Source organism: Peromyscus californicus, unplaced genomic scaffold (genome assembly GCF_007827085.1).
Source record: "Peromyscus californicus insignis strain IS unplaced genomic scaffold, ASM782708v3 Scaffold_6__1_contigs__length_162567912, whole genome shotgun sequence".
NCBI classification, from domain to species: Eukaryota; Metazoa; Chordata; class Mammalia; order Rodentia; family Cricetidae; genus Peromyscus; species Peromyscus californicus.
Genome location: NW_026294584.1, coordinates 47,158,295 through 47,181,267, shown reverse-complemented (window position 1 = coordinate 47,181,267; position 22,973 = coordinate 47,158,295). Strand labels below are relative to the sequence as shown.

The following is a 22,973-nucleotide window of genomic DNA, read 5'->3' as shown; positions in this document are numbered from 1 at the left end:
CTGTAAATGTCTGTCTTACAAGGGAGGACAGAAACAAGAACTAAGGTGAAAAGAATGCCTTTTATCAGTTAAATTCAGTACTTAATGAGCACCTTAAGCTGGCAAAATGTCAGCAGAACACAATTATGTGCCCAATGCCTCCACAAAAACCATAACAGAAAGCAATATACGTACAGTGCTAGTCTTTTCCACAATAACCTCCAAGACGGGCCCATCTTCCCTTATGGTGATAGTGGGGTGCTGAGCTGATGTCCTAAATAACCAAGGCTCAACCTCAAAACTTTTGGTTTCACTGTTTTCCTAAAAGTTGGTTTAGAGAAATTTCTACATTCTCTCAGTTTTAGGATAGTTGTTTTCGGTGCTAGAACACTCAGATGAGTAGTCGCAGGTCTGTAATTCCAGATCCCACAAGCTACTTCGTTGGAATCCTGTTTCAACATTTCTGGTACTCAACACAGACAGCGTTGGAACTCCATTTCCCAGAAGGCCGCGCAGCATTCCGATCACGCGAGGGTTCGGGGAAACTTGCCAGTTTTTCACGCCTGCCGTAAAGGCGCGCGGTATGCTGGGACATGTAGTCTGGCCAGCCATTGGACGCCCCCTCAGATGAATGGAGCCGGGGATGACTGAGAACTACAGCTCTTGGGCTGGTCGCGTCGGTGGCGGCCGCGGAAGAAGAGTGGACAGAGACGGCCCTTGAGCAACGAACAGCGGGAGGTGGTGATGTTCAGTGAGGGCTTCCTAGGATAGCGATCTGGAAGGGCGCTCTGCGCGCTCGCACCCTGTGCCCCGCACCGGCCATGCGCCCGGCCTTCGCGGTGGGCCTGGTGTTCGCAGGCTGCTGCAGTAATGTGATCTTCCTAGAGCTGCTGGCCCGGTGAGTGACCCTCGCGGGCCGCGCCCGGGTCCCGGGGCTGATCCAGGGCTGCTCGCCCTATCCACCTCCCCACTCCACTGCACTGGGTACCCGCGCTGCCCGCTACTCAGCAGTCCTGCGTACTGCTCGTCCCTTAGCATCCAAGTGACAGAGACACCCAGGGTGCTGCTGTCGTCACCTAGATGCAACACTTCGAGAATTTGAAGCTTGGAGACTTTTTTTCACGTGACTGATCCAAGTACTCGAGGAACTATTGGCAGAGGCTGTTTCTCCACCAAACCACCCGCTCCCTACTACTCCTCCAACTCTAGAGCACTTTTTTTCCGTCCAGTTGGTGAATGACACGTGCCTGTCCTGGGCAAAGCCTTCTCACATGCAAAGCAGTCCTGTTTGTACACGTTGCAAAGAAAGTTTCGTTTGTGTGTATTGACATGTCCTGCAAAGCATTTGCTTTTATTGGTGGTAGATGATTGTGAGGACTTTACCCAAACTCACATGTGAGAGATGTAGAGCAGATAACTACTGGGTTGTCACCATGGTCCTTGAGCATTTAGCATATTACAGTCTTTAATTGAGAAGCGTGCACTTTGAAGCATAGCTTCGGAATGACTATGACACTTTTCCAGAGGGAACAGGGTTGGCTTTGTGGTGGCGTCTTACAAATAATGTTGGGTAATAATGTGCAAAGTTCAGTGGGCAGAAGTTAGAGAAGAGACAGGAGGTGGAGTGGAAAACGCTTAGGACTAAACAGCTCAAGTTAGTCATTTCAGGCTTGGCTCCATTATGCTCTGGCAGTGCAGCCTTTTCCAATTCCTTAGCTTCTCTGGGCCTCCTTTTCCAGGCAGTTCAATAACATCTCAGTACAGTAATAACTAACTACATGTTTCTGAATCTATATGCTGTGTCCATTGACTCTCTGAGCACCCGGTGTTCAAGGGTTACATTGTTTGGCTGAGAGTGAAACAGATGCAAAGTTAGGTGGCCTTTTCACTGCTTGTAAGTGGCAGAGCAAGAAATGGCATCAAAGATGTCTAAATTTCTAGCCCAATACCATTTCCAGTTCCCTTTTATTGTTTAATTTGAGCGGTCCACAGTGAGATGCCTGGTAGAAATGTATTTTACTTGATACTGTTGGTTTAAGTCCTTTTGAAGCAAGCAGTTTACTTATGGTCAGCTCTGTGTGGGTTAATTTTTGCTGTTGAGAGCTTGCCATTTTGTTATGCAGAGTGTTGATGAAGAGCAATTGTTTGTCTTGGGAGTGGTAAGGAATATGAAAACGAAAAAGAAAGTTTCTGACTGTAAGCTGGATACACTTCAAAGGAAGGAAACTTTGGAATTTGATATATATATTTAATATATTTTTAAATAAATAAGTGATATATTTAGGCCAGCTATAGAAACAAAGTCAGATAATTTTGTTGGATATGCCTTTGTGTACAGCTTGTGAGCTCTTGGCTCAAGTACTTAGTTTCAGCCATCCGAGGCACGTGTGAGAGCGTCTCCATCCCCATGGGTTCTGAAGGTTTGAGTGATGCATGTGCACAGCCTGCTTCACGCTGGTGGCTGGCTTCCCCTTCTCCCTCACAGTTTTGTTTCAGTCCAGGGATACCTTGTTTATTCGCTTGTTTTTTTGTGATGATCCAGGAAAATTGTGGATAAATTTATAAACACTTTTCATTTCTTATAGGAAATTTTATTTAGAATTTTATTAAGATTAATTTGTAAATGAATCCGAATTCCTTATTTAACTTTTTTTTTTTTAAATCTGCATTTTGGTGTGCAATTGTGGATTTTCCTGCAGTGGTAAGAAGGTGGGTTTATTAATGCGATGTATAGTATATCAGACTGATAGCAACTTATTCCTGATTGGCTTAAGCACAAAACAACTTCCCACTGTAGAGCAGTAAAACTGGACCTGCTTAGACCAGAGGCTCTTTAAAGTTCCTTCTAGATAGGATCTTGAAACCTGTGGCTTTAATCATGAGGAAGTACCATAGAAAGCTCCTTAGAGAGCAGACACTGTGCTTTTTAAATGGCTTCCTTGGAGCCCTTAGATGTCACTCTAAATACAAAGGTTGAAATGACTTGTTCAAAGAAGGAAATATTGAACAATTTTTTTCCCCAGTTGGAAAACAAATTCAGTTTTTTCTTGCTGACTTTTGTAGACCTCTAGTTGGGACCAGTAATAAAATACAAGCCCTGTGCATTGAATGAACAGTTACACAGTAATAAGTGAGATCTTGATTCCCCTCTTAAGGTGCTTCTGACCAACCTTCAGAACAGGTAACATATGTATGTTTTATATATGTGCTGTATATACATATATACACAGAGCTGATGAAGCAGGCAAGGTATTGTGTGTCTTAACATCAAAATAACAATGTGAAAGATTTTATTTTTCCCATTTAATTTTTCCATCAAGAACATGACATTGAATTAAATAAGGAAGTTTTTATGTCCAGGAAAGAGAAAAGCAAGGTGTGAACCATCTGCCCAATTCATTCTCTTCAAAGTTGTCTTTTTTAAAGATTAAAATTTGGATTTTTGCCAAAGAAAATCCCAAGTAAGAGAAGCTGTCTGCAGTCGATGGTTATAAGTCTTAAGAAATAAAGAGAAGGAAGGATTCAGGGAAAACATTTCAAGTTTTTATTTGGAAGCTTTAAAATGAATTGTTCCAGTTCAAAGACATCCCGCCCCTAGCTGTGCCCGCACTGTGTCCCTAAAATGCTCTCTGCGTTAGCTTAAGGAAGCGTTGATCGTAGGATCATAGGAATACACAGGGAGGCTCACACATCCTATGTAAAGACAAAAAAGTAGAATAGAATTATCAAAGGACCTGATGGGAGGGAGAACGGGAACGTGATTCCTGGTGGGACTTCCTTTGGGGCACCCTAAAATTAGATGATGGTAATGGTTCCACATCTAAAGCCTTATATGCGAACCCTACACATTTGCCATGAAGTCCTACTTCATGGAGTATCGTGTGGCCTTTTTGTGTCTTTAGTGATAAAATATGGATAAATAAAGGGAAAACAGCAGAGATCATCTGAAGGATGCAATTGTAAATTTAAATTTTTTAAGTCTTTTATACAAATGCTAGTATTCTGGAGCACATTTGCTTACGGTGAGGCTGCCCCGCCCCGCCCTCACGACTTGCTTGACTCTGAGTGCCCAGAGTGGGAGTGCACAGATGAAAGGGGCGTGGTCCACCCTCTGCACAGCTCCCGTCCGGCTGTGTTCTGGCTGCCTGTAGTCCACGCTTGGCTCCCGAGTGCTTTTTTTCCTTTTCTCAAGGGCACAGATCCAGGTCATTCCCCTCAGGAACTCCTTCTGACCCTGTGCAGAGTGGCTTCTCAGGAACTACTCTGTAAGAGCTTTGGCGCAGGCTTTTAGTAGAAAATAGAAGGGAGAGCCGGAGAAGTGTTGATCCTCCTGCGTGGTGCTTGCCACCTCGTGCATGTTTTCTCACGGAGTTCTCATGGCAACAATATATAGTTTTCACTTTATAAAGGAAAAAAAACTGTCCAGTGTGATTGTTTAAAAGGGTAACTATCGGACTGAGGAGATGCCTCCCTGGTTAAAGTGGTTGTTGTGTGAGAATGAAGACCAGAGTTCAGATGCTTATAATTCCAGCCTGGAAAGGCAGCAGCAGGTGGACCCCAGAGAAAGCTGGCTGTCTCTGTGAGCTCTGGCCCTGATTGAGAGAGCCTACCTTAGCGAATGAGGTGAAAGAACCATTAAGGATGATTCTGGACATTAGCCTTGGCACCTCAGGCTTCCACATGTGATGTAAACAAGTGCACCTCACGCATGTCAACATCCACATGTGCGCGCGCGCACACACACACACACACACACACACACACACACACACACACACACAAAGAGGGCAGGGGAAGGACAGCTATCGTTTGATTGAAGACTGCTAAGTGTGTAGGAGCCTAGGCTAGTCATCACCCGGTTCTGGTTGCCTTTCCATTATGTGGCAGGCACTGTGTTAGGTGCTTTTCTGGGACCTGTTAATTTACACAATAAACCATGAGATAAGCACTTACACTGTTCCCATTTTAAGGAAAATTGGATGTAGAAGTTGATTAGCTTCCACATCACACAGTAATTGACAAAGGTGCTCTTTGATGTCAGTAGGAAACAGTGTGGAGCGCTGTCATGTTCAGCTCCGTGCTACCATGAACACAGAGAACGCGCACACTCTTGCATGCAGAAGCACAGGCATACCTTTTCCCACTAGGACTGAATGGGGGAATCTTTGAGAGCATAGATTCCCAGGACCCCAGCCCAAGACAGTGAGATCAGTACTGGGAGGGTGAACCTCTCCAGGAACACAGCTTCTTTGTTTATTCATTCATTCATTCATTCACTCATTCATTCATTCACGGTACTGGAGAATGAACTCAGTACTTCCTGCACACTAGGCAAGTATTCTATAATGCCACTAAGCTATATCCCTAGTCCCTCTACTTTTTTCCTCTTTTAATTTTGAGACAAAAATCTCATTAAACACTGCCTCACCTACCTACAATGCTAGGCTTACATGTATGCACTACCATGTCCAGCCTGACCCATGGGTTCTTGAAGACCAGCCAGGATAGAGTTGATGAGCACTGTGCTGGGAGCCATCTGGAGTTCAAGTTCTGCTCTCCTGTATTGACCAATGGTTTGAATTAGATTCTTGAATGAGATGGATGTCTTCCACGATTGTTTATGGATTCCTACAAAGTTTAGCCTTGTCCCTTGAGCCCAAGAAAGACGGATTATTGAATTGCATCTATAGCAGTAGGTTACAAGAAACCTTCATAGGTGGCAGAAGGATAGCACTGTGTCTTTTTAGGTGGCAAGCCTCGTTCTGTAGGAGTGCTGTATTCCTTGGCTGTTTCTATGCATGAGTAATGTGGGACTCTGGAGTCTTGGATGAGGAAAGATTTATTAAGGAATGAAATCCGTAAGATACACTCACGACCCAGAACAGAGCTGAGACACCACTGCTGACTCAGAGGCTGCTGTCCTGCTGTTCCACCCAAGGGTGATGGAAACAAACTGCAAGCCATACTTCTCTGCTGCTCGCTCCGACCACCCAAGGAAGTGTGTGACCCTTGCTCCACCCTTTTTAAGGGGACATGTATCTTCAGCGAAAACCACACCCATAAGGGCAAAATTCTCCATCCAGTTGGTCATTGGACCAAATGGCGGAATTCCCACAACATTTCCCCTTTTTTGGCTAAAATAAAAGAAAGGTTCTAATCCTAACCTAGTAAAAACTATATACATCAGGAGGCAGAGCCAGGCGGATCTCTGTGAGTTCGAGGCCAGCCTGGGCTACCAAGTGAGTTCCAGGAAAGGCGCAAAGCTACACAGAGAAACCCTGTCTCGAAAAACCAAAAAAAAAAAAAAAACAAAAAAAACTATATACAATAAAAACTATTAACATGTATTGTCCAGAAGGAAGGAAAGGTAATAATCTTAATATTTGAAACTACATACAACAAGAACAATTATCAAATAAAGAATACATCCTAGACATCTAGACCATAGGTAATTGGCAAATTTTCATAGAGATTACTCCAATAGTCATCCATTCCTAAAGAATCTAAGTTTTGTACCTAATATGTCCTTGGAAAAGATTCAGGAGGATTGTAACTGTAACTTTTGAGGCTTCAACCCTCAAATCAAAGACCTGAGAAGGAAAGTAAATTACCTGAGTAAGCAGGAAGTGCAAGTAACTTCCAAAAAAAAAAAAAAAATGTCAGGAATGACAGAAATAGCTGGCTGCCTGGACAGTCACCCAAGGTTCTCTGCAACTTTGGGGCATCCAGCTTTGGCTTATAGGCCTAGAATATCTTGACAGACGGTTTTCAGAAGCAGGACATTTTGAAGAACTGTCCTACCCTGTCTTGGCAAAGTTTGGCAGTTGCTTTTCTTTGTGTCCTGCTGGTCCAGATTGGACAGTGTACTTACTGTCAGCAGTCAAGGCAAGGGCAGTTTTGCCAAGAAGAAAACGAACTGCCAATGGAGTGTCTTCAGTGCCCATCATCTTCTTGGAGTAGATCAGTACTGCCAGGAACAGATGTGTCACACATCAAAAGGATTCTAGGTTATTAAAACATTTTAAATGCCATATTCTGTAGGTCTTTGAGTGTTTGAAGGTGGCCTATCTGTCTGAAATATATCTCTATATGACCTTGAAAACGTAACTAACATGACTATAAGTTTGACAGACATGAGTGACTATTAACATGTAATTCTTATTAACCTATGTTGCTTAAGGACTAAAGCGTCACATTATAAAAATAAACAAGCTGTAGAGGTCATAACTTATGTAAAAATAGAAACAGATGTACAATATAAGGACAATAACCTTGAAATTGTGACAATATGCAAAAACATCTTAACCAGAGGTAGAAATGTAAAATACAATATGACAAAAATAACCTTAATTTGCATCAATATACAAAAATATCCTAAACAGAAGTAGAGACATATATACAGTATGACAAACATAATTTTACATTTGTATCATTATACAAAATATCTTAAACAGAAGAAGGAACATATGTACAATATAAACAAAAATAATTTTGAATTTGTATCAATATACAAAAGTATTTTAGAAATGGAAACATACAGTGTAACAAAAATATCTTTGTATTTGTATCAATATACAAGAATACCCATGTATTTTATTTTCAACTGATACCAATGTAAATTATTTTCAACTGATAACCTACCTTTTAATCTTATCATGCCTATCCCCCCATTTTCTATTCCAAATGAGATCCCTGAGTTTAACCTCTATTGATCCACCCCCAACCCTATAACAATTTATTATCAGCCCCCTACAGATGACAATTATCCATAACCCTGAGAAGAACCCCCAAACCATCCACCCTATCTATAGGGAAAGTGGGCGTTGCTTTTTTAGAATTACTTCCTTCTATCTGGGGGGTGGGTGGGTGATAGTGTCTCTTTGGGACTCTTTAAGGACTGAAACAATGGTTAAGTCTTTGTAGAACTAGCTGCAACACTTGTAGCCAGTCTCTGGGTAATGGGTAAAGCTTCTCTAAAATTCTGACTGGAGTAGTACAAGAGTGTAGACCATCTCAGCTAGCTCCCTTAGAATTGTCTTGAGCAGTTTGCAGTCCAAAACCAATCTTTGGGTGGTGTCTATAGGCTTAATGGCATTATAGTGATCCAGGTAGAATCATTGTTGTGGGCCCCATCATCCTTTTGGAGATTTCAGAGATCGCTGTTAGGAAAATTTATTGTTCACTGTGGAAAACTTAAACATCATTATCAAAATGGAAAGTTTTATTTTTAAGATAGTAATATACCTAAAGGAGAATTTTAAAGAGTCAAATTAAATTTGAGGGGAAAGAGATTTGTGACAATAGTCCCTAGATTTTGGTTTTCTTCTGTCCCATACCACGTGGCTCTTCTGATATGAGACAGAGACTCTGAATTTTCTTTTAACAACATGCTTGGGTTTAGAGAAAGAGAGAGCCACACTCCAACTCCAAAGCCAGCTTCAGTTTTTAATTGAGTTGGGACAACAAATATTTTGAGAGGTAAAGAGATTTTACTCTGTAGAAGTAATTATACCATCATGCCAGATTGTTTCTTTTCCTGGTAATTTTTTCTGGGCAGTTCTCCTTCCTTTTTTAGATGTCTGTCATCCAAAAGTTCTTGATATCCTTAAGATAGATATTTTTATTCTCCTGTAAAGACAAAAATAGAATCCTGCCCCAACTCTAATTTGGTAAGTTTTTCCTTTTGACATGAACCACCATGTCAGTTGATGAACAATTGCTTTTCCTATGCAAAACCCCTTCCCCGATGTAACACATATCCTGCTTTCCATTCTGAGGTCAACACATCTTTAAAGTACACAGGCTGATTTAACTCAGTTTTTCCTATTGTCCAATGTCTCTCTGCAGCTCTTGTTCCTTTTTTATTAGCATTTAGAACATTTAGAGTTGAGGAATTAAGCAGTCTATCTCTGGGGGTCTTTATTACCTCTTTCTGCTTGTTTAGCATTTCTTTTAAAGTACAATTTGATCTTTCTATAATCACTTGTCCTCTTGGATTGTGTGATATAACTGTAATGTGCCTTATATGGTAATATGCAAAAAAGTTTTATTTTATTAGAGACATATGCTGGAGCGTTGTTGGTCTTAATTTGTACAGGTATGCCCATGATGACCATGACTTCTAATAGATGTGTAATTACAGAATCAGCCTTTTCAGAACTCAAAGCAGTTGCCCACTGAAATCCTGAATATATACCTATGGTATGGTATACATATTTTAATTTTCCAAATTTTGCAAAATGAAACACATTCATCTGCCAAATTTCATTTCTTTGAGTACTCTTAGGGTAGTGGAGTTTGATTATACAAGAAACAAGTAGGACATTTTCTTATAATTTCCCTGGTTTGTTGCCAAGTGATGAAAAAAATCCTTTTTCAAACCCTTGCTATTGTGGTTGAACAGGGCCGGCAGGCTACACAGGCTGGCTGCTCCTGCTCCAACTACCCAAGACAGAGCGTGTGACCCTTAGCTCCGCCCTTTTTAAGGGGTCAAGTATCTTCAGAGAAAACCATGCCCATAAGACCAAAATGCCCCATCCAATTGGACCAAATGGTGGAATTCCCATAACACATGAGGGGTGTATTTAAGGATTTGCCCTGGGGATATAGCTCAGTGGTAGAGTTCTTGCCTAGTGTGCTGGCTGGTTTTGTGTGTCAACGTGACACAAACTAGAGTCATCAGAGAGGAGGGAGCCTCAACTGAGGTATGCCTCCACAAGACTGGGCTGTAGGCAAGCCTCTGTAGGGCACTTAATTAGTGATAGGGGAGGGCCCAGCCCATTATGGGTGGAGCCTCCCCTGATCTGGTGGTCCTCTGTTCTATAAGAAAGCAGCCCATGAAGAACAAGCCAGTAAGCAGCACTCCTCCATGGCCTCTGCATCAGCTCCTGTCTCCAGGTTCCTGCCCTGTTTGAGTTCTTGCCCTGACTTCCTTCAGTGACAAACAGTGATGTGGACATGTAAGCCAAATAGAGCCTTTCCTCCCAAGTTGCTTTGGTCATGGTGTCTCATCGCAGTAATAATAACCCTGACTAAGACAGCATGTTCAAGGCCCCAGCACCTAGTTGTGTATCTTCTCATCAGTATTTAATATTCACAGCATAGTAGAAAGTGGAGTTGGCTTTAATAAATAGTACTGGATTAATATAAAACTGCTTTAAAAAGCCTGTGCAGGGGGTCAGTGGGTGTTTCTGGTTAAGATGAAAAGACAGACTCTGAAGCTGGTTAATACTAGTCTTAGGGGGGAATTTTGATGCTCACTTGAGATGTCTTCAGCAATAAGACAGAATTGGGGGTGGTTCAGGAAAACTGTCAGCATTCACAGAACTGATTTTCAGAATGCCTCAAGAGGGATGTCAGAAAGAACTTTTGTACTATGGCATGTGTTCCTAATAGGCACTCCTGGCTCTTCCTTAGAGCACTGAAAAGGATCTGTTGACCTCCAGGAATATCTCTTGACTGTCTGATGTATTGAAGCCCCACGATAAGGGTTGTGGAGAACCGCTGTGTGCACCAGCAGTATTGCTCAGTCATTTTTACCTTACTATCCCAGCCCCAGAACCCATTTTTGACAGTTTCTCTTGATCACCCTTGCATTGATACACAGTTAGGTTGATTTATGTAAAGATATGTACCTGTGCCCTGTTAAAATAGCAAGCCTCCCCCACATCCCCAGAACTACTTATCGCTCCTTGGGGACATTAAAGTCTAAAGTCATATGCCTATTATCACGTGACCAGTAACTCCTGGCCAGTAGAAATCAATGAATATTCCAGGAGAATTCCATCATGTTTCTGTCCATGACTGGAGACCTTTTGGGTAGTGGGGGATGTATGTGAGTTTACAGGGAAATTTCCTGCAGCTTACTGGGATAGTCAGCTCATGTGTCTAGCAATGAGAGGAGTTCTCATGCAGGGCCTGCTGCTCTAGGAAACCCTAACAGAGGACATTCCCTGTGACACAGTGTCAAAGTGTGTGATGCATGGCATGTGAGAGCCAAGATGAGGAAGGACAGTGGCTGCAGAAATCTCTCCTCTCTATTGTTTTGGTGCCATAAATATAACAGGCTGTAGTGTGCTTTATCTGAGTTTGTGCCTTGTGTTTCCTCTGCTCTTTACTATACAGGAAGCACCCAGGATGTGGGAACATCGTGACGTTCGCACAGTTCTTATTTATTGCTGTGGAAGGCTTCCTTTTTGAAGCTGACTTGGGAAGGAAGCCACCAGCTATCCCACTAAGGTATGGCACTTTGAAGTCTTGTTGAGTCCTTTAAAACCTGAAAGGTGGCGCCTAGACAAAAAGCATGAGGTACATGTTTCTCAAGCTTAGGTTATGGGTGGCAGTGGAGTCATTAGTTTTATGAATTACATTGTTATACTCTAGAAACCTATTTTTAGAATGAAATTTCTGCCCATAACATTTAAAATAACTGTGATGGCGATAAGTACATATGTGTATAATACAGGGTCAGAAGGGCTAGGGTGACCGGAAACTTCTAATAGTTACATATTTGTCCTTTGTGTGGGTAGAGTTACTGATTATACTAAGAGTAGTATCATCAAGCATCTTGAAAAACAATTGGCTTTTGGAAATAAAGAAGCAGTGAGTATACAGCATGGCAAATTACTAAATGTTACTGAATTGTTTGTTCACAAATGGTTAATTTTATATTGTGTGAATTTTGCTCCAATTAAAAGAAAATTGACAAGCTAAGAAAAAATTGTTAATACCAGACTCTGTCCATTAGTCCAGGTTTGCCCTAAGTATCTTCACAGGGCTAAATGCAATGGTTCTCGTGTTGGAGAGACTTGAGATGGAAGTGCTCTCCCAGGGGCACTTAAGTGGCATCACCTAGTTTCTTTGGGAGTGTGAATGTCCCCCATGTACTCAAGCTCATCCTTGTCAGTCTTCTGCCTTCTTTAGTAGCTTGCTGAGTTTATTCATATTGTACTTTAGGCTCTTGTTAATATAATACTAAATATTTTAATTTCCTTTCTATTGGGTTTAGTGTCCCCACAAACTTTCTGTTCCAGCAAGCCAGCATGTACATCATGGTAGGAATCCCACCATTTTTTTTTTTTTTTTTGGTTTTTCGAGACAGGGTTTCTCTGTGTAGCTTTGCGCCTTTCCTGGAACTCACTTGGTAGTCCAGGCTGGCCTCGAACTCACAGAGATCCACCTGGCTCTGCCTCCCGAGTGCTCCCACCATTTTTTAAAAGCTCCTTTGGGTCTTCCTGTTCTCTCATCTGCTTTCATGGATCTTGGTGAAAGCGTAATGTAATGTCTTTGTATACAGTAGCACTCTTGCTGGCTGACCTCTGTCTCCTCCTACCTGTGCTTCCGTTTTAGACTCTTACCTTTTTTTTTTTTTTAAAGACAAGGTCCTCTCACTATGTACCCCTGGCTGGCCTGGAACTCACTTTGTAGACCAGGCTGGCCTCGAACTCATAGAGATCCACCTACCCCTGCCTCCCAAGTACTGCAATTAAAGGTATACACTAACATGCTCAGCCTATTACCATTTTATTATTGCACCCTGTGCCTCTTGTTGTCATTATATCCCCCATGGTCTGTCCTAATTATCATATCCCCATTCATGTCCCCTTACAGTGACTATTTTATTTTCTATGTGTGAATCAACAATCAAAGTTTTGCCCAGATCTTTCATCCCCACTAACAATTTCTAGGCCATGCTATGTAAATAGTCACATGGAAGAATTAAATTAATTAACCTGAAAGACCTTGATAAACTCTTTTCCCAATGGTGTCTCATCATGAGAGCATCTCGTCATGAGGAAATTTGGCGAGCAGCCTTGTAAAGTGACTAACAGATGTTGCATGGGAGTTGTGAGAAGCCGTCACTAGTGGTCTTACATGCCTGGAGCACTGTTTTTGGTTGGTTGTCAAGTTCCTTAGACTGTTAATGCAGCCTTGGCTTTGCTTGCTCGTTGTAGTGTCTCTCCAGCTCCATATCTAACTAGTAACAAAAGAAGATAATATGAGGATGGGTATTGTTTATTCTTCGGATATGTAGACACAAAACTGTTTGGAAATCTGTGCCCAAGGTTGAATATTTTATGAACAATACAGAACCATTGTTTACTTCTGCTCTAGATTGTCTAGGCATTTATTTAAAGTTTTTTAAAAATATTTTTGAGTGAATCCTGAAATTGCTGATAGTTAATCCTTTTTGATTTGAAAAAACATTGACAAGAATATGGTTTAGCTAAATATATATGAAAGACATCTTGAATATTTTCTAGATCAAGATGAAAACATACAAATATAAAAATTTTTAATCCATTTACTTATTCATAGTATGGATTTACTTATCCATAGTAACTATTTACTTATTCATTTATATGTATCCCTTTATCTTCTAAGTCATGATTATAGGATTTTTCTTTAAGACAGAATCTCATTTTGCTTTTGGTTGGTCTCAAATTTGTGGAGCTGAGGATGGCCTTGAACTCCTGACTCTTCTGTCTCTACCCCTAAGTGCTGGGATTATTGGTGTCTGCCAAGATGCCCACTTTATGTGGCACTGAGGATCAAACCCATGGTAGGCAAGTTACTCTTGCCAATTGAGCTACATCCTTAACCCCTAGAATTTTTTTATTTTAATTTTTTTTTTTTTTTTTTTTTTTTTTTTTTTTTTTTTTTGGTTTTTTGAGACAGGGTTTCTCTGTGTAGCTTTGCGCCTTTCCTGGATCTCGCTGTGTAGACCAGGCTGGCCTCGAACTCACAAAGATCCGCCTGGCTCTGCCTCCCGAGTGCTGGGATTAAAGGCGTGCGCCACCACCGCCCGGCTTAATTTTTATCATAGTTTTAAGACTTATGAATTCTCAAATGACCAAGACTGGCTGGAGGTGGTGGCACATGCCTTTAATCCCAGTACTCAGGACACAGATGCAGCACACCCTGATCTATATAGTGAGTTCCAGGCCATCTAGGGCCACATAGAAATACCTTGTCTAAAAGAAAGAAAGAGAGAGAGAGAGAGAGAGAGAGAGAGAGAGAGAGAGAGAGAGAGAGAGAGAGAGAAGAAAAGCAAAGAAGACTCTGATCTTGAGTATAAGTCTATACAAATCAAGGAATATCCTCATTATTTTAGAGACTACTGGTTCAGTGTGAGGAATAGTTTTCACAGTAGCTAGGCTGAACATGAGCTTGACTTAGCAAATCGTTGGAATCTATTTTTTCAAAATTAAGAAAAATAATATTGTATAAATATATACATGACATATTTAAGGTAATTAACCATTTTCAGATTCTCCAGAGGCCTATGAAAAGTATCTATAAGGAATTAATACATTAAACAAGAATTATCTGTTCACTTAAAATGTCTTACTATGGATTAGGTAACATTTGTAAATCCTAGTCCTAAGTCCCTTGAAAAACATTCAAGGGTTTTCTTAAGCATATTCAGTAATTCAGCCTTTCCCCCTGCTAGTCTGACTTGGTGCAGTGTTCCTATGTGGACTTAGTATATGACTTTATGTGGTAATGGTTCTCTCTACCTCTTAGCAGAGAGGAAGGAAGGCAAGTGTCTTTTAAACCAAATATATGCATTTCCTTCTATATCAAAATTTCTTGAAAAAGTGGATGCGTGTGATGTTGTTCTCCCGTTGCAGGTACTACGCCATCATGGTAACCATGTTCTTCACTGTCAGCGTGATGAACAACTATGCCCTGAATCTGAACATTGCCATGCCCCTGCATATGATATTCAGATCAGTAAGTGCCAGCTCGCATGTGTGTCCTCTGAACAGCATGGTAAAGTGGGCAGACCGAGCGTGGGGCAGAGGTAGACAGTCGTACAGGAAGTCAAGTCTAGGGCATAAGGTTTGTGTTGAGTCTTTGAACAGGATGGGAAAGTGCAGAGTGCATGGCTTACTGTTACTCATTTCAGGTCTAATATATGACTAATGAAAGTAAACAAAGTTTCTCTGGGAAGTAGATTGACTCCCTGTCTCCTTCGTCTGGCTGGTTTTGAGCTCATACTTACTACTGAAGCCTCTTTACCTTCACCCCTGCCTTGTAGTGCTTTGCTTTGTAGTTAAGGCTGGCTGGGAACTCTCAATCCCCTGCCTCAGCCTCCTGAGTGCTGGGTTTATGGGCTTGTCCCATCACACCTGGCAGGACAATTGTGGATGAAGGGGATTTCTCTCAATATGATAACCCGTTTTCTCCATTCTTTATGTGTGATGAGCGCTCTCTGGTTGGCATATAAATAAGAGGAGAGTGTTCCAGAAGAGCGGGGAAGACAGCAAGGCACATGTAGGCGGAGTTGCAGCAGACTGCAAAATGGGTGGTGATGGGAATGACGTTAATCTTGTTGCCTGAGATTTGTGTGAGATTAATGTCCTATTCCTACAGGGACCTGCATAGATAATCGTAATTATCGAGGTGACCGTCAAAGCACCGACGGAGCACTTGCATAAACTTTTATTGGTTAACACCTTTCTAGAGAGGAGAGACTTCTTTGATTGAGAATGGAGATGGGAAAAAGCTCAGTAGAAGTTTTAAACATTAAATAGATGGAAAGTTGGAGGGAAGTAGGTTTAAAGTATCATCTAGCCCTATTAATTAATCATAGCTTTTGTTGTGATCACTTAATGAGAACTGATCATTTTTATTCCCATTGAATCTTGTACTGATTTTATTATTTCTCAGGACAGATTTTTTTGGCCTCTTCTTTGTCTTAGTGACTGTTCATCCTTCGTCCTGTGTTCTCCGTTGTCTGTTTTCTTACCCATTGTGAGTCATGATGTTTTCTTCCCTAGTGCACTGAAACATCACCCTTGTCTTCTTTTACAGGGCTCTCTGATTGCCAACATGATTCTAGGAATTATCATTTTAAAGAAAAGGTAACAGCACACGTTCATGTTTTGTATGTGGAAGTGATATTCCAGGTCACCTCTGTACAGGACTGGCCACCTTTCTTTTCCTACAGTGGGGAAAGGCTGCTCCTGGCCATCAGCCTTTTCCTGAGTTCTTTCTCTCTGAATCATGGTAATGATGACTTTCCTAAGGCAGCTGACCAGGCCAAAGGCTCTCCCTGTGGCTTCCTGTGGGGCCGAACAGCTCTTGTTCCCACAGGATCTTCAGTGCCTTGCCAACCTATAAAAGGAGTTGACACAGAAGTCACTGTGCAGTATGGTCACCACTAGCCACCTGTGAACTTACATTTTCTAAGTGAAATAAAATGAAATATTTTCTCACTTTTACTAGTCACATTTTAAACGCTGAGTAGCCACATGTGGCAGGTGGCGACCATATTGGAGAGTGTGGATATGGAGCATTTCCAGGGAGTGGTATTGAAAGTCTGTGGGTCATTTGTCCTAGAAAGTGCTTTGTTGTTTGTTTTCTTTTTATCTTGGCATTCCTGGGCTAGATCCCAGGGCCTCACATGTGCTGCAAGCATTCGTACTAACCTGCATATCCAGCACACATAAGGTGCTCATCAGTGTACAGTAGTGAACCGGGAATACTTTTATATGTTAAGAGAATTTCCGGTAAAGACCCAGATAGACACAAAGAAGGAACAGAAGGCTCAGGGTTGTTCTTTGTAGCTGCTGCCAGTGGTGTGGTAGGATTGGGGTGGAAATGGCAGGAGCAGCCTGGGGTGCTTTTCCAAAGTACCCACCTCTCACTTGAGCCTCAGCCCTTCCTGCCTTTATGCAGACATAGTAAATGGCCAGATGTTTTGTTTAAGATGAGGACTGTACTTGACAGCTAGACTTCACCTTGGAGACCTGGGTTCCTTCCTAAGCTTTGATTTGGTTCATAACAAGATTTTATATACATATATATATATATATATATATATATATATATATATATATATAATTACAATCTCCTGATACAACCTCATACTGTCAGAGGCTCTTCCCAACACCTGTGTCCCTTAAGAGTTTACTTGGAATCTGTTGTCTTGGGAGTGAGCCTTTGACCACCCACAGAAAAGGAATTTCTCTAACTTCTCTTTTTTTATTCATTCTTCCCCTTCCTCCCTCCTCCCTCCTCCCCTCCCTGCCCCCCTTTACCTCCCTTTATGGTGTCAGGATCAAACTCAGGGCCTTGCCCATGCTAGGAAAATGTCCTGCCACCAAGCTCTGATCCAAGTTTAACTTCTTATTTTTCTTGAGCACAGCCCTTTGGAGATTTTAAAGACCACATCTATGTTTTTCTTAACCATTATTTTGGCTTAATTTTTAAACTACTTCAACTTGATGTTCCTAGACTGAACTTTTGCTATGTAAGGTTTTATTAGCATCTATTAACTATATGCAGTTAACTATATGCATTATGCTAATTTCATACATACATACATACATACATACATACAAAATGTATCTTGATTATATTCATCCCCAAGCCCTCTTGTCCTTCTCCCATTCCTGCTGAGCCCTTCTTCTGCCCAACCAGTCCCCCTCCACTTCCATACCCCACTTCTCTGTAGTGGGCCTCTCCTGCATCCCTCTCAGCATCTCAGCCAGTCAGATCAGCTCTGATGAGGTATTGTAACCGAAAGGTACAGTGTCCTTGGGTAGAAAAGAAATGATGATTCATTCTGTAAGTTTAATTTCTTTTTATCCTTCCTGGGGCCTTTCCCTTGATTACCAAGACTCTGAGGGGCATCATAATGATACCATTTTAGTTAATGGGAAATGTCACCATTATGCTGCCCTTGGCTCTACAAATTGCACATTCCTCCCTTTATCCAACTGTGCCGACATTTTACAAAATCATTTAAGTTATTCAGATTGTTTTTAAAGAAATACCTTCCCTAGAGAATGGACATTATTCTCCAAGTTTTGATTCTTGTCATTTGTACCTGATAATCTGTTGTTCCTCTTGAATAGTGTGTGTGTTAAGACCTAATTCTAGGCTCTTAGGATGGGAAAAGCCACAGGTACTGGTGAAGACTGGGCAGGCTGCATTGGCTTCTGGAGAGCAGAATGCAGTGTCATGTGACATCTGGTGTATGTATGTTTTCTGGTTTTGTTTACTTTTCAGTTTCTGGTAACAGTCTAGTTGGTCAATAACTGTTGACACTACTGGGGAGTGGTCCCCCAGTGAGACTGTAGACGTTTACACTGAGTCACATACTACCCGACTGTAAATCCCCTTAGCCATGCTCTCCTTTGCTAAGATGCTCTTGTCCTTGTTTTTCAGATACAGTATGTTCAAGTACACCTCCATTGCCCTGGTGTCTGCAGGGATATTTATTTGTACTTTCATGTCAGCAAAGCAGGTGGTAAGAGTCAGCTTTAAATCATTTGTTTTCACTGCTTGTCATCAGGCCCATTACCAGGCACCTGGTAATGAAGAGAGGCACTAGAGTGCTTATGTAAGACAGGAACTCACTCTGAAAGAAGAGTGGAAGGAAGTGGGCAGCGTAAATATTCCCCTTGCGCCTCGGATGTTGTTTGCGGCTCTGGTCCCTGTTGCTAGTGTATTTTCTTATTTCCTAGACTTCGCAGTCCAGCTTGAGTGAGAAGGATGGATTCCAGGCATTTGCATGGTGGTTACTAGGCAAGTACAGTAGTTACAAAAAGCTAATTACCTCTGCACTGCCGTTGCTGAGTTTTCTCCTGTGGGACACGTTTCTTGGCAAGAAGTTTAGGCTAAACAAATTATGCCAAGGAGGAGAGTGGCAACTGGGACCAGTATGTCTCTGAACCTTGGGGTTCAAAAAATTAGAAGAGGCCACTGTTCACATTTTTGGCACTGTGTTCCATGTGGGTCCATATTTCCCATGGTTTGTCAGGCATAGAAAGTCTGTTATGCTCTTTAGGAGCACTGCGTAGGGAGTCTTCTGTTTCCTAGTGGCCGGTCTGCTGAGTGGAAGTACCTGCGAAAGAAGGGTGAGTCAGAACCCTTGACTCTCAGTTTCCCAGGGGCACAAGGGCTTATTTTCTTCTTAAGTTGACTGTTCCATATGGCAGTGTTCCCAAATCAACTCTCGGGAGAATTTTTAAAAATACAAGTATCTCTGTGTGGAATTAATTAGTCAACTCCTACAGGGCCTCATCCTCACTTGGATTTGGAGGGGTAAATGTTTGCAGTAGTAACAGGAGTGGATTCACCCTGATTGCGTGGAAGAAAATAGCAGCAAACCCTTGTATCCCCTTGTCTTGGCTTTGGACTTGAACCCCCCAGCTTACTGTTCTTCCCAGAGAAGATCTCTGCACTGTTGGGGAAATACTTACCCAATGGGAAAATTCCAAAGATATGAACATACAACGCAAAGGGAAAAATCAATGTCCAGTAATTTTATACCCTCATAATCTGGTAATCAAAGAAAACCAAGGACAAGAACTTTTCATTTTCGCCTTACCATATTGGCAAGACGGTAATCAACACTGTCGCTGCTGTGAGGGTGCATCACCACAGCAGTACCACAGCCGTCTCCATACAAGCCGTCAGTAGAGTAAATAGATTGCCTTTCTCAAGAAATATTGTGTATTGAGTTTTTAAAGGTCTTGAAGTTTTTTTAATGTTTGACTCAGCAGTTCCATTTATGAAAAATTATCCTAAGGAAATAATTAACATTTTAAGTATTTGTATATATTGATTTCAGTGAAATAACTGGAAATCTAACTGTCTCATCACAAGGCCTTTAAGTGTGGTACAACCACATGACAGGGTGATGTGTGGACCCTAAATCACACTTTGAAAACACATTTATAAAGGACATAAAGGAAAAGTCCAGAAGAATTTCATGAGAAAAGCAAGGTATAAAAATGTGTAGACAATTGTACACTGTCTTAGTATACAGAAATATGTATAAGGATGTGGAAATGGGGAACTAGAGAGGATTTCATTGTAGCATTGTGGTAGTTTAAAATTTGCATGTCCTGGCCGGGCGGTGGTGGCGCACGCCTTTAATCCCAGCACTCGGGAGGCAGAGCCAGGCGGATCTCTGTGAGTTCGAGGCCAGCCTGGTCTCCAAAGCGAGTACCAGGAAAGGCGCAAAGCTACACAGAGAAACCCTGTCTCGAAAAACCAAAAAAAAAAAAAAAAAAAAAAAAAAAAAAAAAAAAAAAAAAAAAAAAATTTGCATGTCCTATAGTTTGTGATAGGTACAAAACTGTAAATAATACTGTCGCCTTAAGAAAAATATGTCGAAAGGCATCTTTTAAGTTGATCTTTGTTTTTAGGCATCGGGGCACTGACTTTTGCTCTGTTGATGTCAGCGAGGATGGGCATATTCCAAGAGACTCTATACAAACAGTTTGGGAAACACTCCAAGGAGGCATTATTTTATAATGTAAGCAACTTCTGGAACCCTGGGAAGGTGAAAATTTCTGATTTATGATGTGTTATGCCAAGTGAAATCCTGATGTAATTGATGGATTGTATTGTTGTTAGTAACCAGTCTTTAGACCAGTACACTGAAGTACTTTAGGCAGGGGGATATGTGCATTTTGAGTGACGATTATTCACGTGAGATGATCATGATCAACCAGATAAAACATTTAAGGGTTAAGGAACCAAGGCCCGCAAAGTTCCTATAGGTAAAATTGTTAAACCCAATATGGAAAGCCAGAAAGAAAAAATTAGTCCCAAAGCAAGAGGTCAGAAGTGTGGACATCAGTGGGGCAGCTTGGGGGCTGGGGTTCAGGGCCTGAGCTCCCAGAAGGGCTTTACTCACATGATAGTTCAGTTCCCTGCATGTGCCTGAGCTTCTTCGTCTTCAGGGGTGACCTAGCGCTCTCCCCTATAGCTTTCCCTGGCCCTCCTTTATGGCTATTGAAATATGCCCCGAGAGCTGCCCCCCAGGCCAGGGCCAGACAGCTCCCTCTATGCTCAATTAATCCGAACAGGCAGTTTGGCACATTTACTTGGAGCTAGAGTTTGTGGCTAGGGAGTTTTAAAAAGCAAGCATTTTATTGGGTTTGTATCTGTCGTTGAGAGCAATGCCAAATATAGCGACAGCTCAGCCAGAGTCACGTGACGTGATCGCACTTTGTACTGTCGTAGTTGTCAGGCACCTTGTGTGTCCCCTTCCTCTTTAGCCTCGTCTCATGATTTGTTTCTCCTTGGCCTCAGGTTGTCTTCAAATCTCTTTGTACTAGTTTCTAAATTCTTTGAAATCTGTGTGGCCCTTGTGGTTTTCAAATCCAGTATGGGGCAAATCCTTTTGGACAGAATGGCTGCGTGCTGAAGTCCCCCTTTGCCTTGTTGAGGGGAGTACTTCTTTGTCCTTCTCATTGGTGACCATCGGGCTCCATGAGACGTCATGCCATATGATGTCAAGGGCACAAAGGCACGAGATACATTTACCTGAGAGGGGCTGACTTCCTTATTGGACAGCTCCAAGTCATTGTAAAGCTACCCTGACTGTTCTGTAACAGGTTTTCATTTACCTTTATGTGATCCATTTCTTCCCGCAGCACGCCCTTCCACTTCCTGGTTTCATCTTCTTGGCCTCTGATATTTATGACCATGTTGTTCTGTTCAATAAGTCTGGTAAGTCTGGGGTCATGTGGAAGGATGACTTGCCAGTTTCTGAGGCGAAGCCTCAGTTTTGCATTTGGCTTGACTACAGCTTTATCTCATGTTCATCGGAACCCTTGCACCTTCCAGGTGCTGTCAATCAGTAGTTGACACAGCGAGGGCTTGTAGGCTCTTTCCTATTTTCTGCAAATAAGAATATCCTCACCTCTTCCCTTTTCCTTGGGAATCGTGGGTTTGCGTTTGAACATGGAATGTTACATGTTGAGAACGCAGACACGCAGTGCTAGTGCTCAACTGGAACTGGAGCCCCAGAAGTTGGGTGGCAGTCAGCTGTCCTTGTGTCTCTCCTCTGCCTTGAAAAGCAGAGCTGCTCACCGATCTAAGCTGCCTTGGCACCAAGCAAAAGGGCACAAAATGATGACAGGGCTGTTTTCTCGATACAGATGAAATAATCAAGATAAATTAATTACAAACAAAATAACATTTTAAAAAAGAATGTCTATATGAGGGTAAGCTGTTGCTTTTTAGAGAGGCTACTTGATAAATTGATGGTAGATGGTCATGCATACGATCTGATCATCTAAGAGTGTTATATTGATAGGTGAACACACAAGAAAACCTTTTTTAAATCAAGGCTTTGTGCTGCACACACGTGGCGCATTTTGTACTGTGTTGGGCCTGCTCTGCATGTGCAGTGTTGTGTCTGTCATTTGACCTAAAACTGTGTTATAAAAGTAGGCAGTGTGAGCCGGGCGGTGGTGGCGCACGCCTTTAATCCCAGCACTCGGGAGGCAGAGCCAGGCGGATCTCTGTGAGTTCGAGGCCAGCCTGGTCTCCAAAGCGAGTTCCAGGAAAGGCGCAAAGCTACACAGAGAAACCCTGTCTCGAAAAACCAAAAAAAAAAAAAAAAAAAAAAAAAAGTAGGCAGTGTGTAAGAGAGTCCCCGAGGCTCTGACTTACAAAGCAACATTTCTCATTATTAATACCATAGTTGTGAAGATCCCAAGAGTCCTCACAGAGCTCTGACTCTTGGTTAGTGGAGACTGGATTCAAGGTGAATAAAGGGGTGTATGAGCCAACAGTTTTTAAAGGAAATAATGTTACTGTTCCTGATACTGTTTTTGCCTGTATAACCTTGTTCAGAAGATGAAAAGTTTAACTGTTCACACTGGCATGATCATCTCTTCTCTTCACCTCTGCAGAACTCTATCAAGTTCCAGTTATCAGTGTGGCTATGCCCATCATGTGGTTCTACCTCCTCATGAATGTTGTGACTCAGTATCCTTTGGAGTGCTCTTTTGTCTGTGTCTCCATTCTTACAATGTAGGGACATGAGTTTGGGTTTTGCTTTGACTTCTTCACTAGTGAACTAGAGACGGGTAGACCCATTCATGAAGCTCCTTTGTAGACTGTAATGGTGCAGGTCAGGTAGGTCACATAGAAGAAACAGGACTCTATGGACTGGTTTAGACTTAGTCATGTCATGAAATGAAATGACCTGAGATTTCTTCAAGGTTCTTGGTGTC

At 41.9% G+C, this 22,973-nt stretch overlaps 1 protein-coding gene across 2 annotated transcripts in view; it reads left to right on the top strand.

Moving 5' to 3' along the window:
- The first annotated feature begins 592 nt into the window (after window positions 1–592).
- Slc35b4 (solute carrier family 35 member B4) overlaps window positions 593–22,973 on the top strand; it is a 28,288-nt gene continuing 5,907 nt past the window's right edge. Inside the window, exons 1-9 of one of the 2 annotated variants that reach the window (XM_052720018.1) lie at window positions 593–877; window positions 11,104–11,217; window positions 14,613–14,715; window positions 15,799–15,848; window positions 18,160–18,241; window positions 18,459–18,519; window positions 20,148–20,284; window positions 21,384–21,459; window positions 22,650–22,725. In XM_052720018.1, the coding sequence (XP_052575978.1) occupies window positions 801–877; window positions 11,104–11,217; window positions 14,613–14,715; window positions 15,799–15,848; window positions 18,160–18,241; window positions 18,459–18,519; window positions 20,148–20,284; window positions 21,384–21,459; window positions 22,650–22,725 (776 nt within the window). In that variant the 5' untranslated portion in view covers window positions 593–800. The remainder of the gene's footprint in view (window positions 878–11,103; window positions 11,218–14,612; window positions 14,716–15,798; window positions 15,849–18,159; window positions 18,242–18,458; window positions 18,520–20,147; window positions 20,285–21,383; window positions 21,460–22,649; window positions 22,726–22,973) is intronic. The other variant, XM_052720019.1, reaches the window with a different exon arrangement.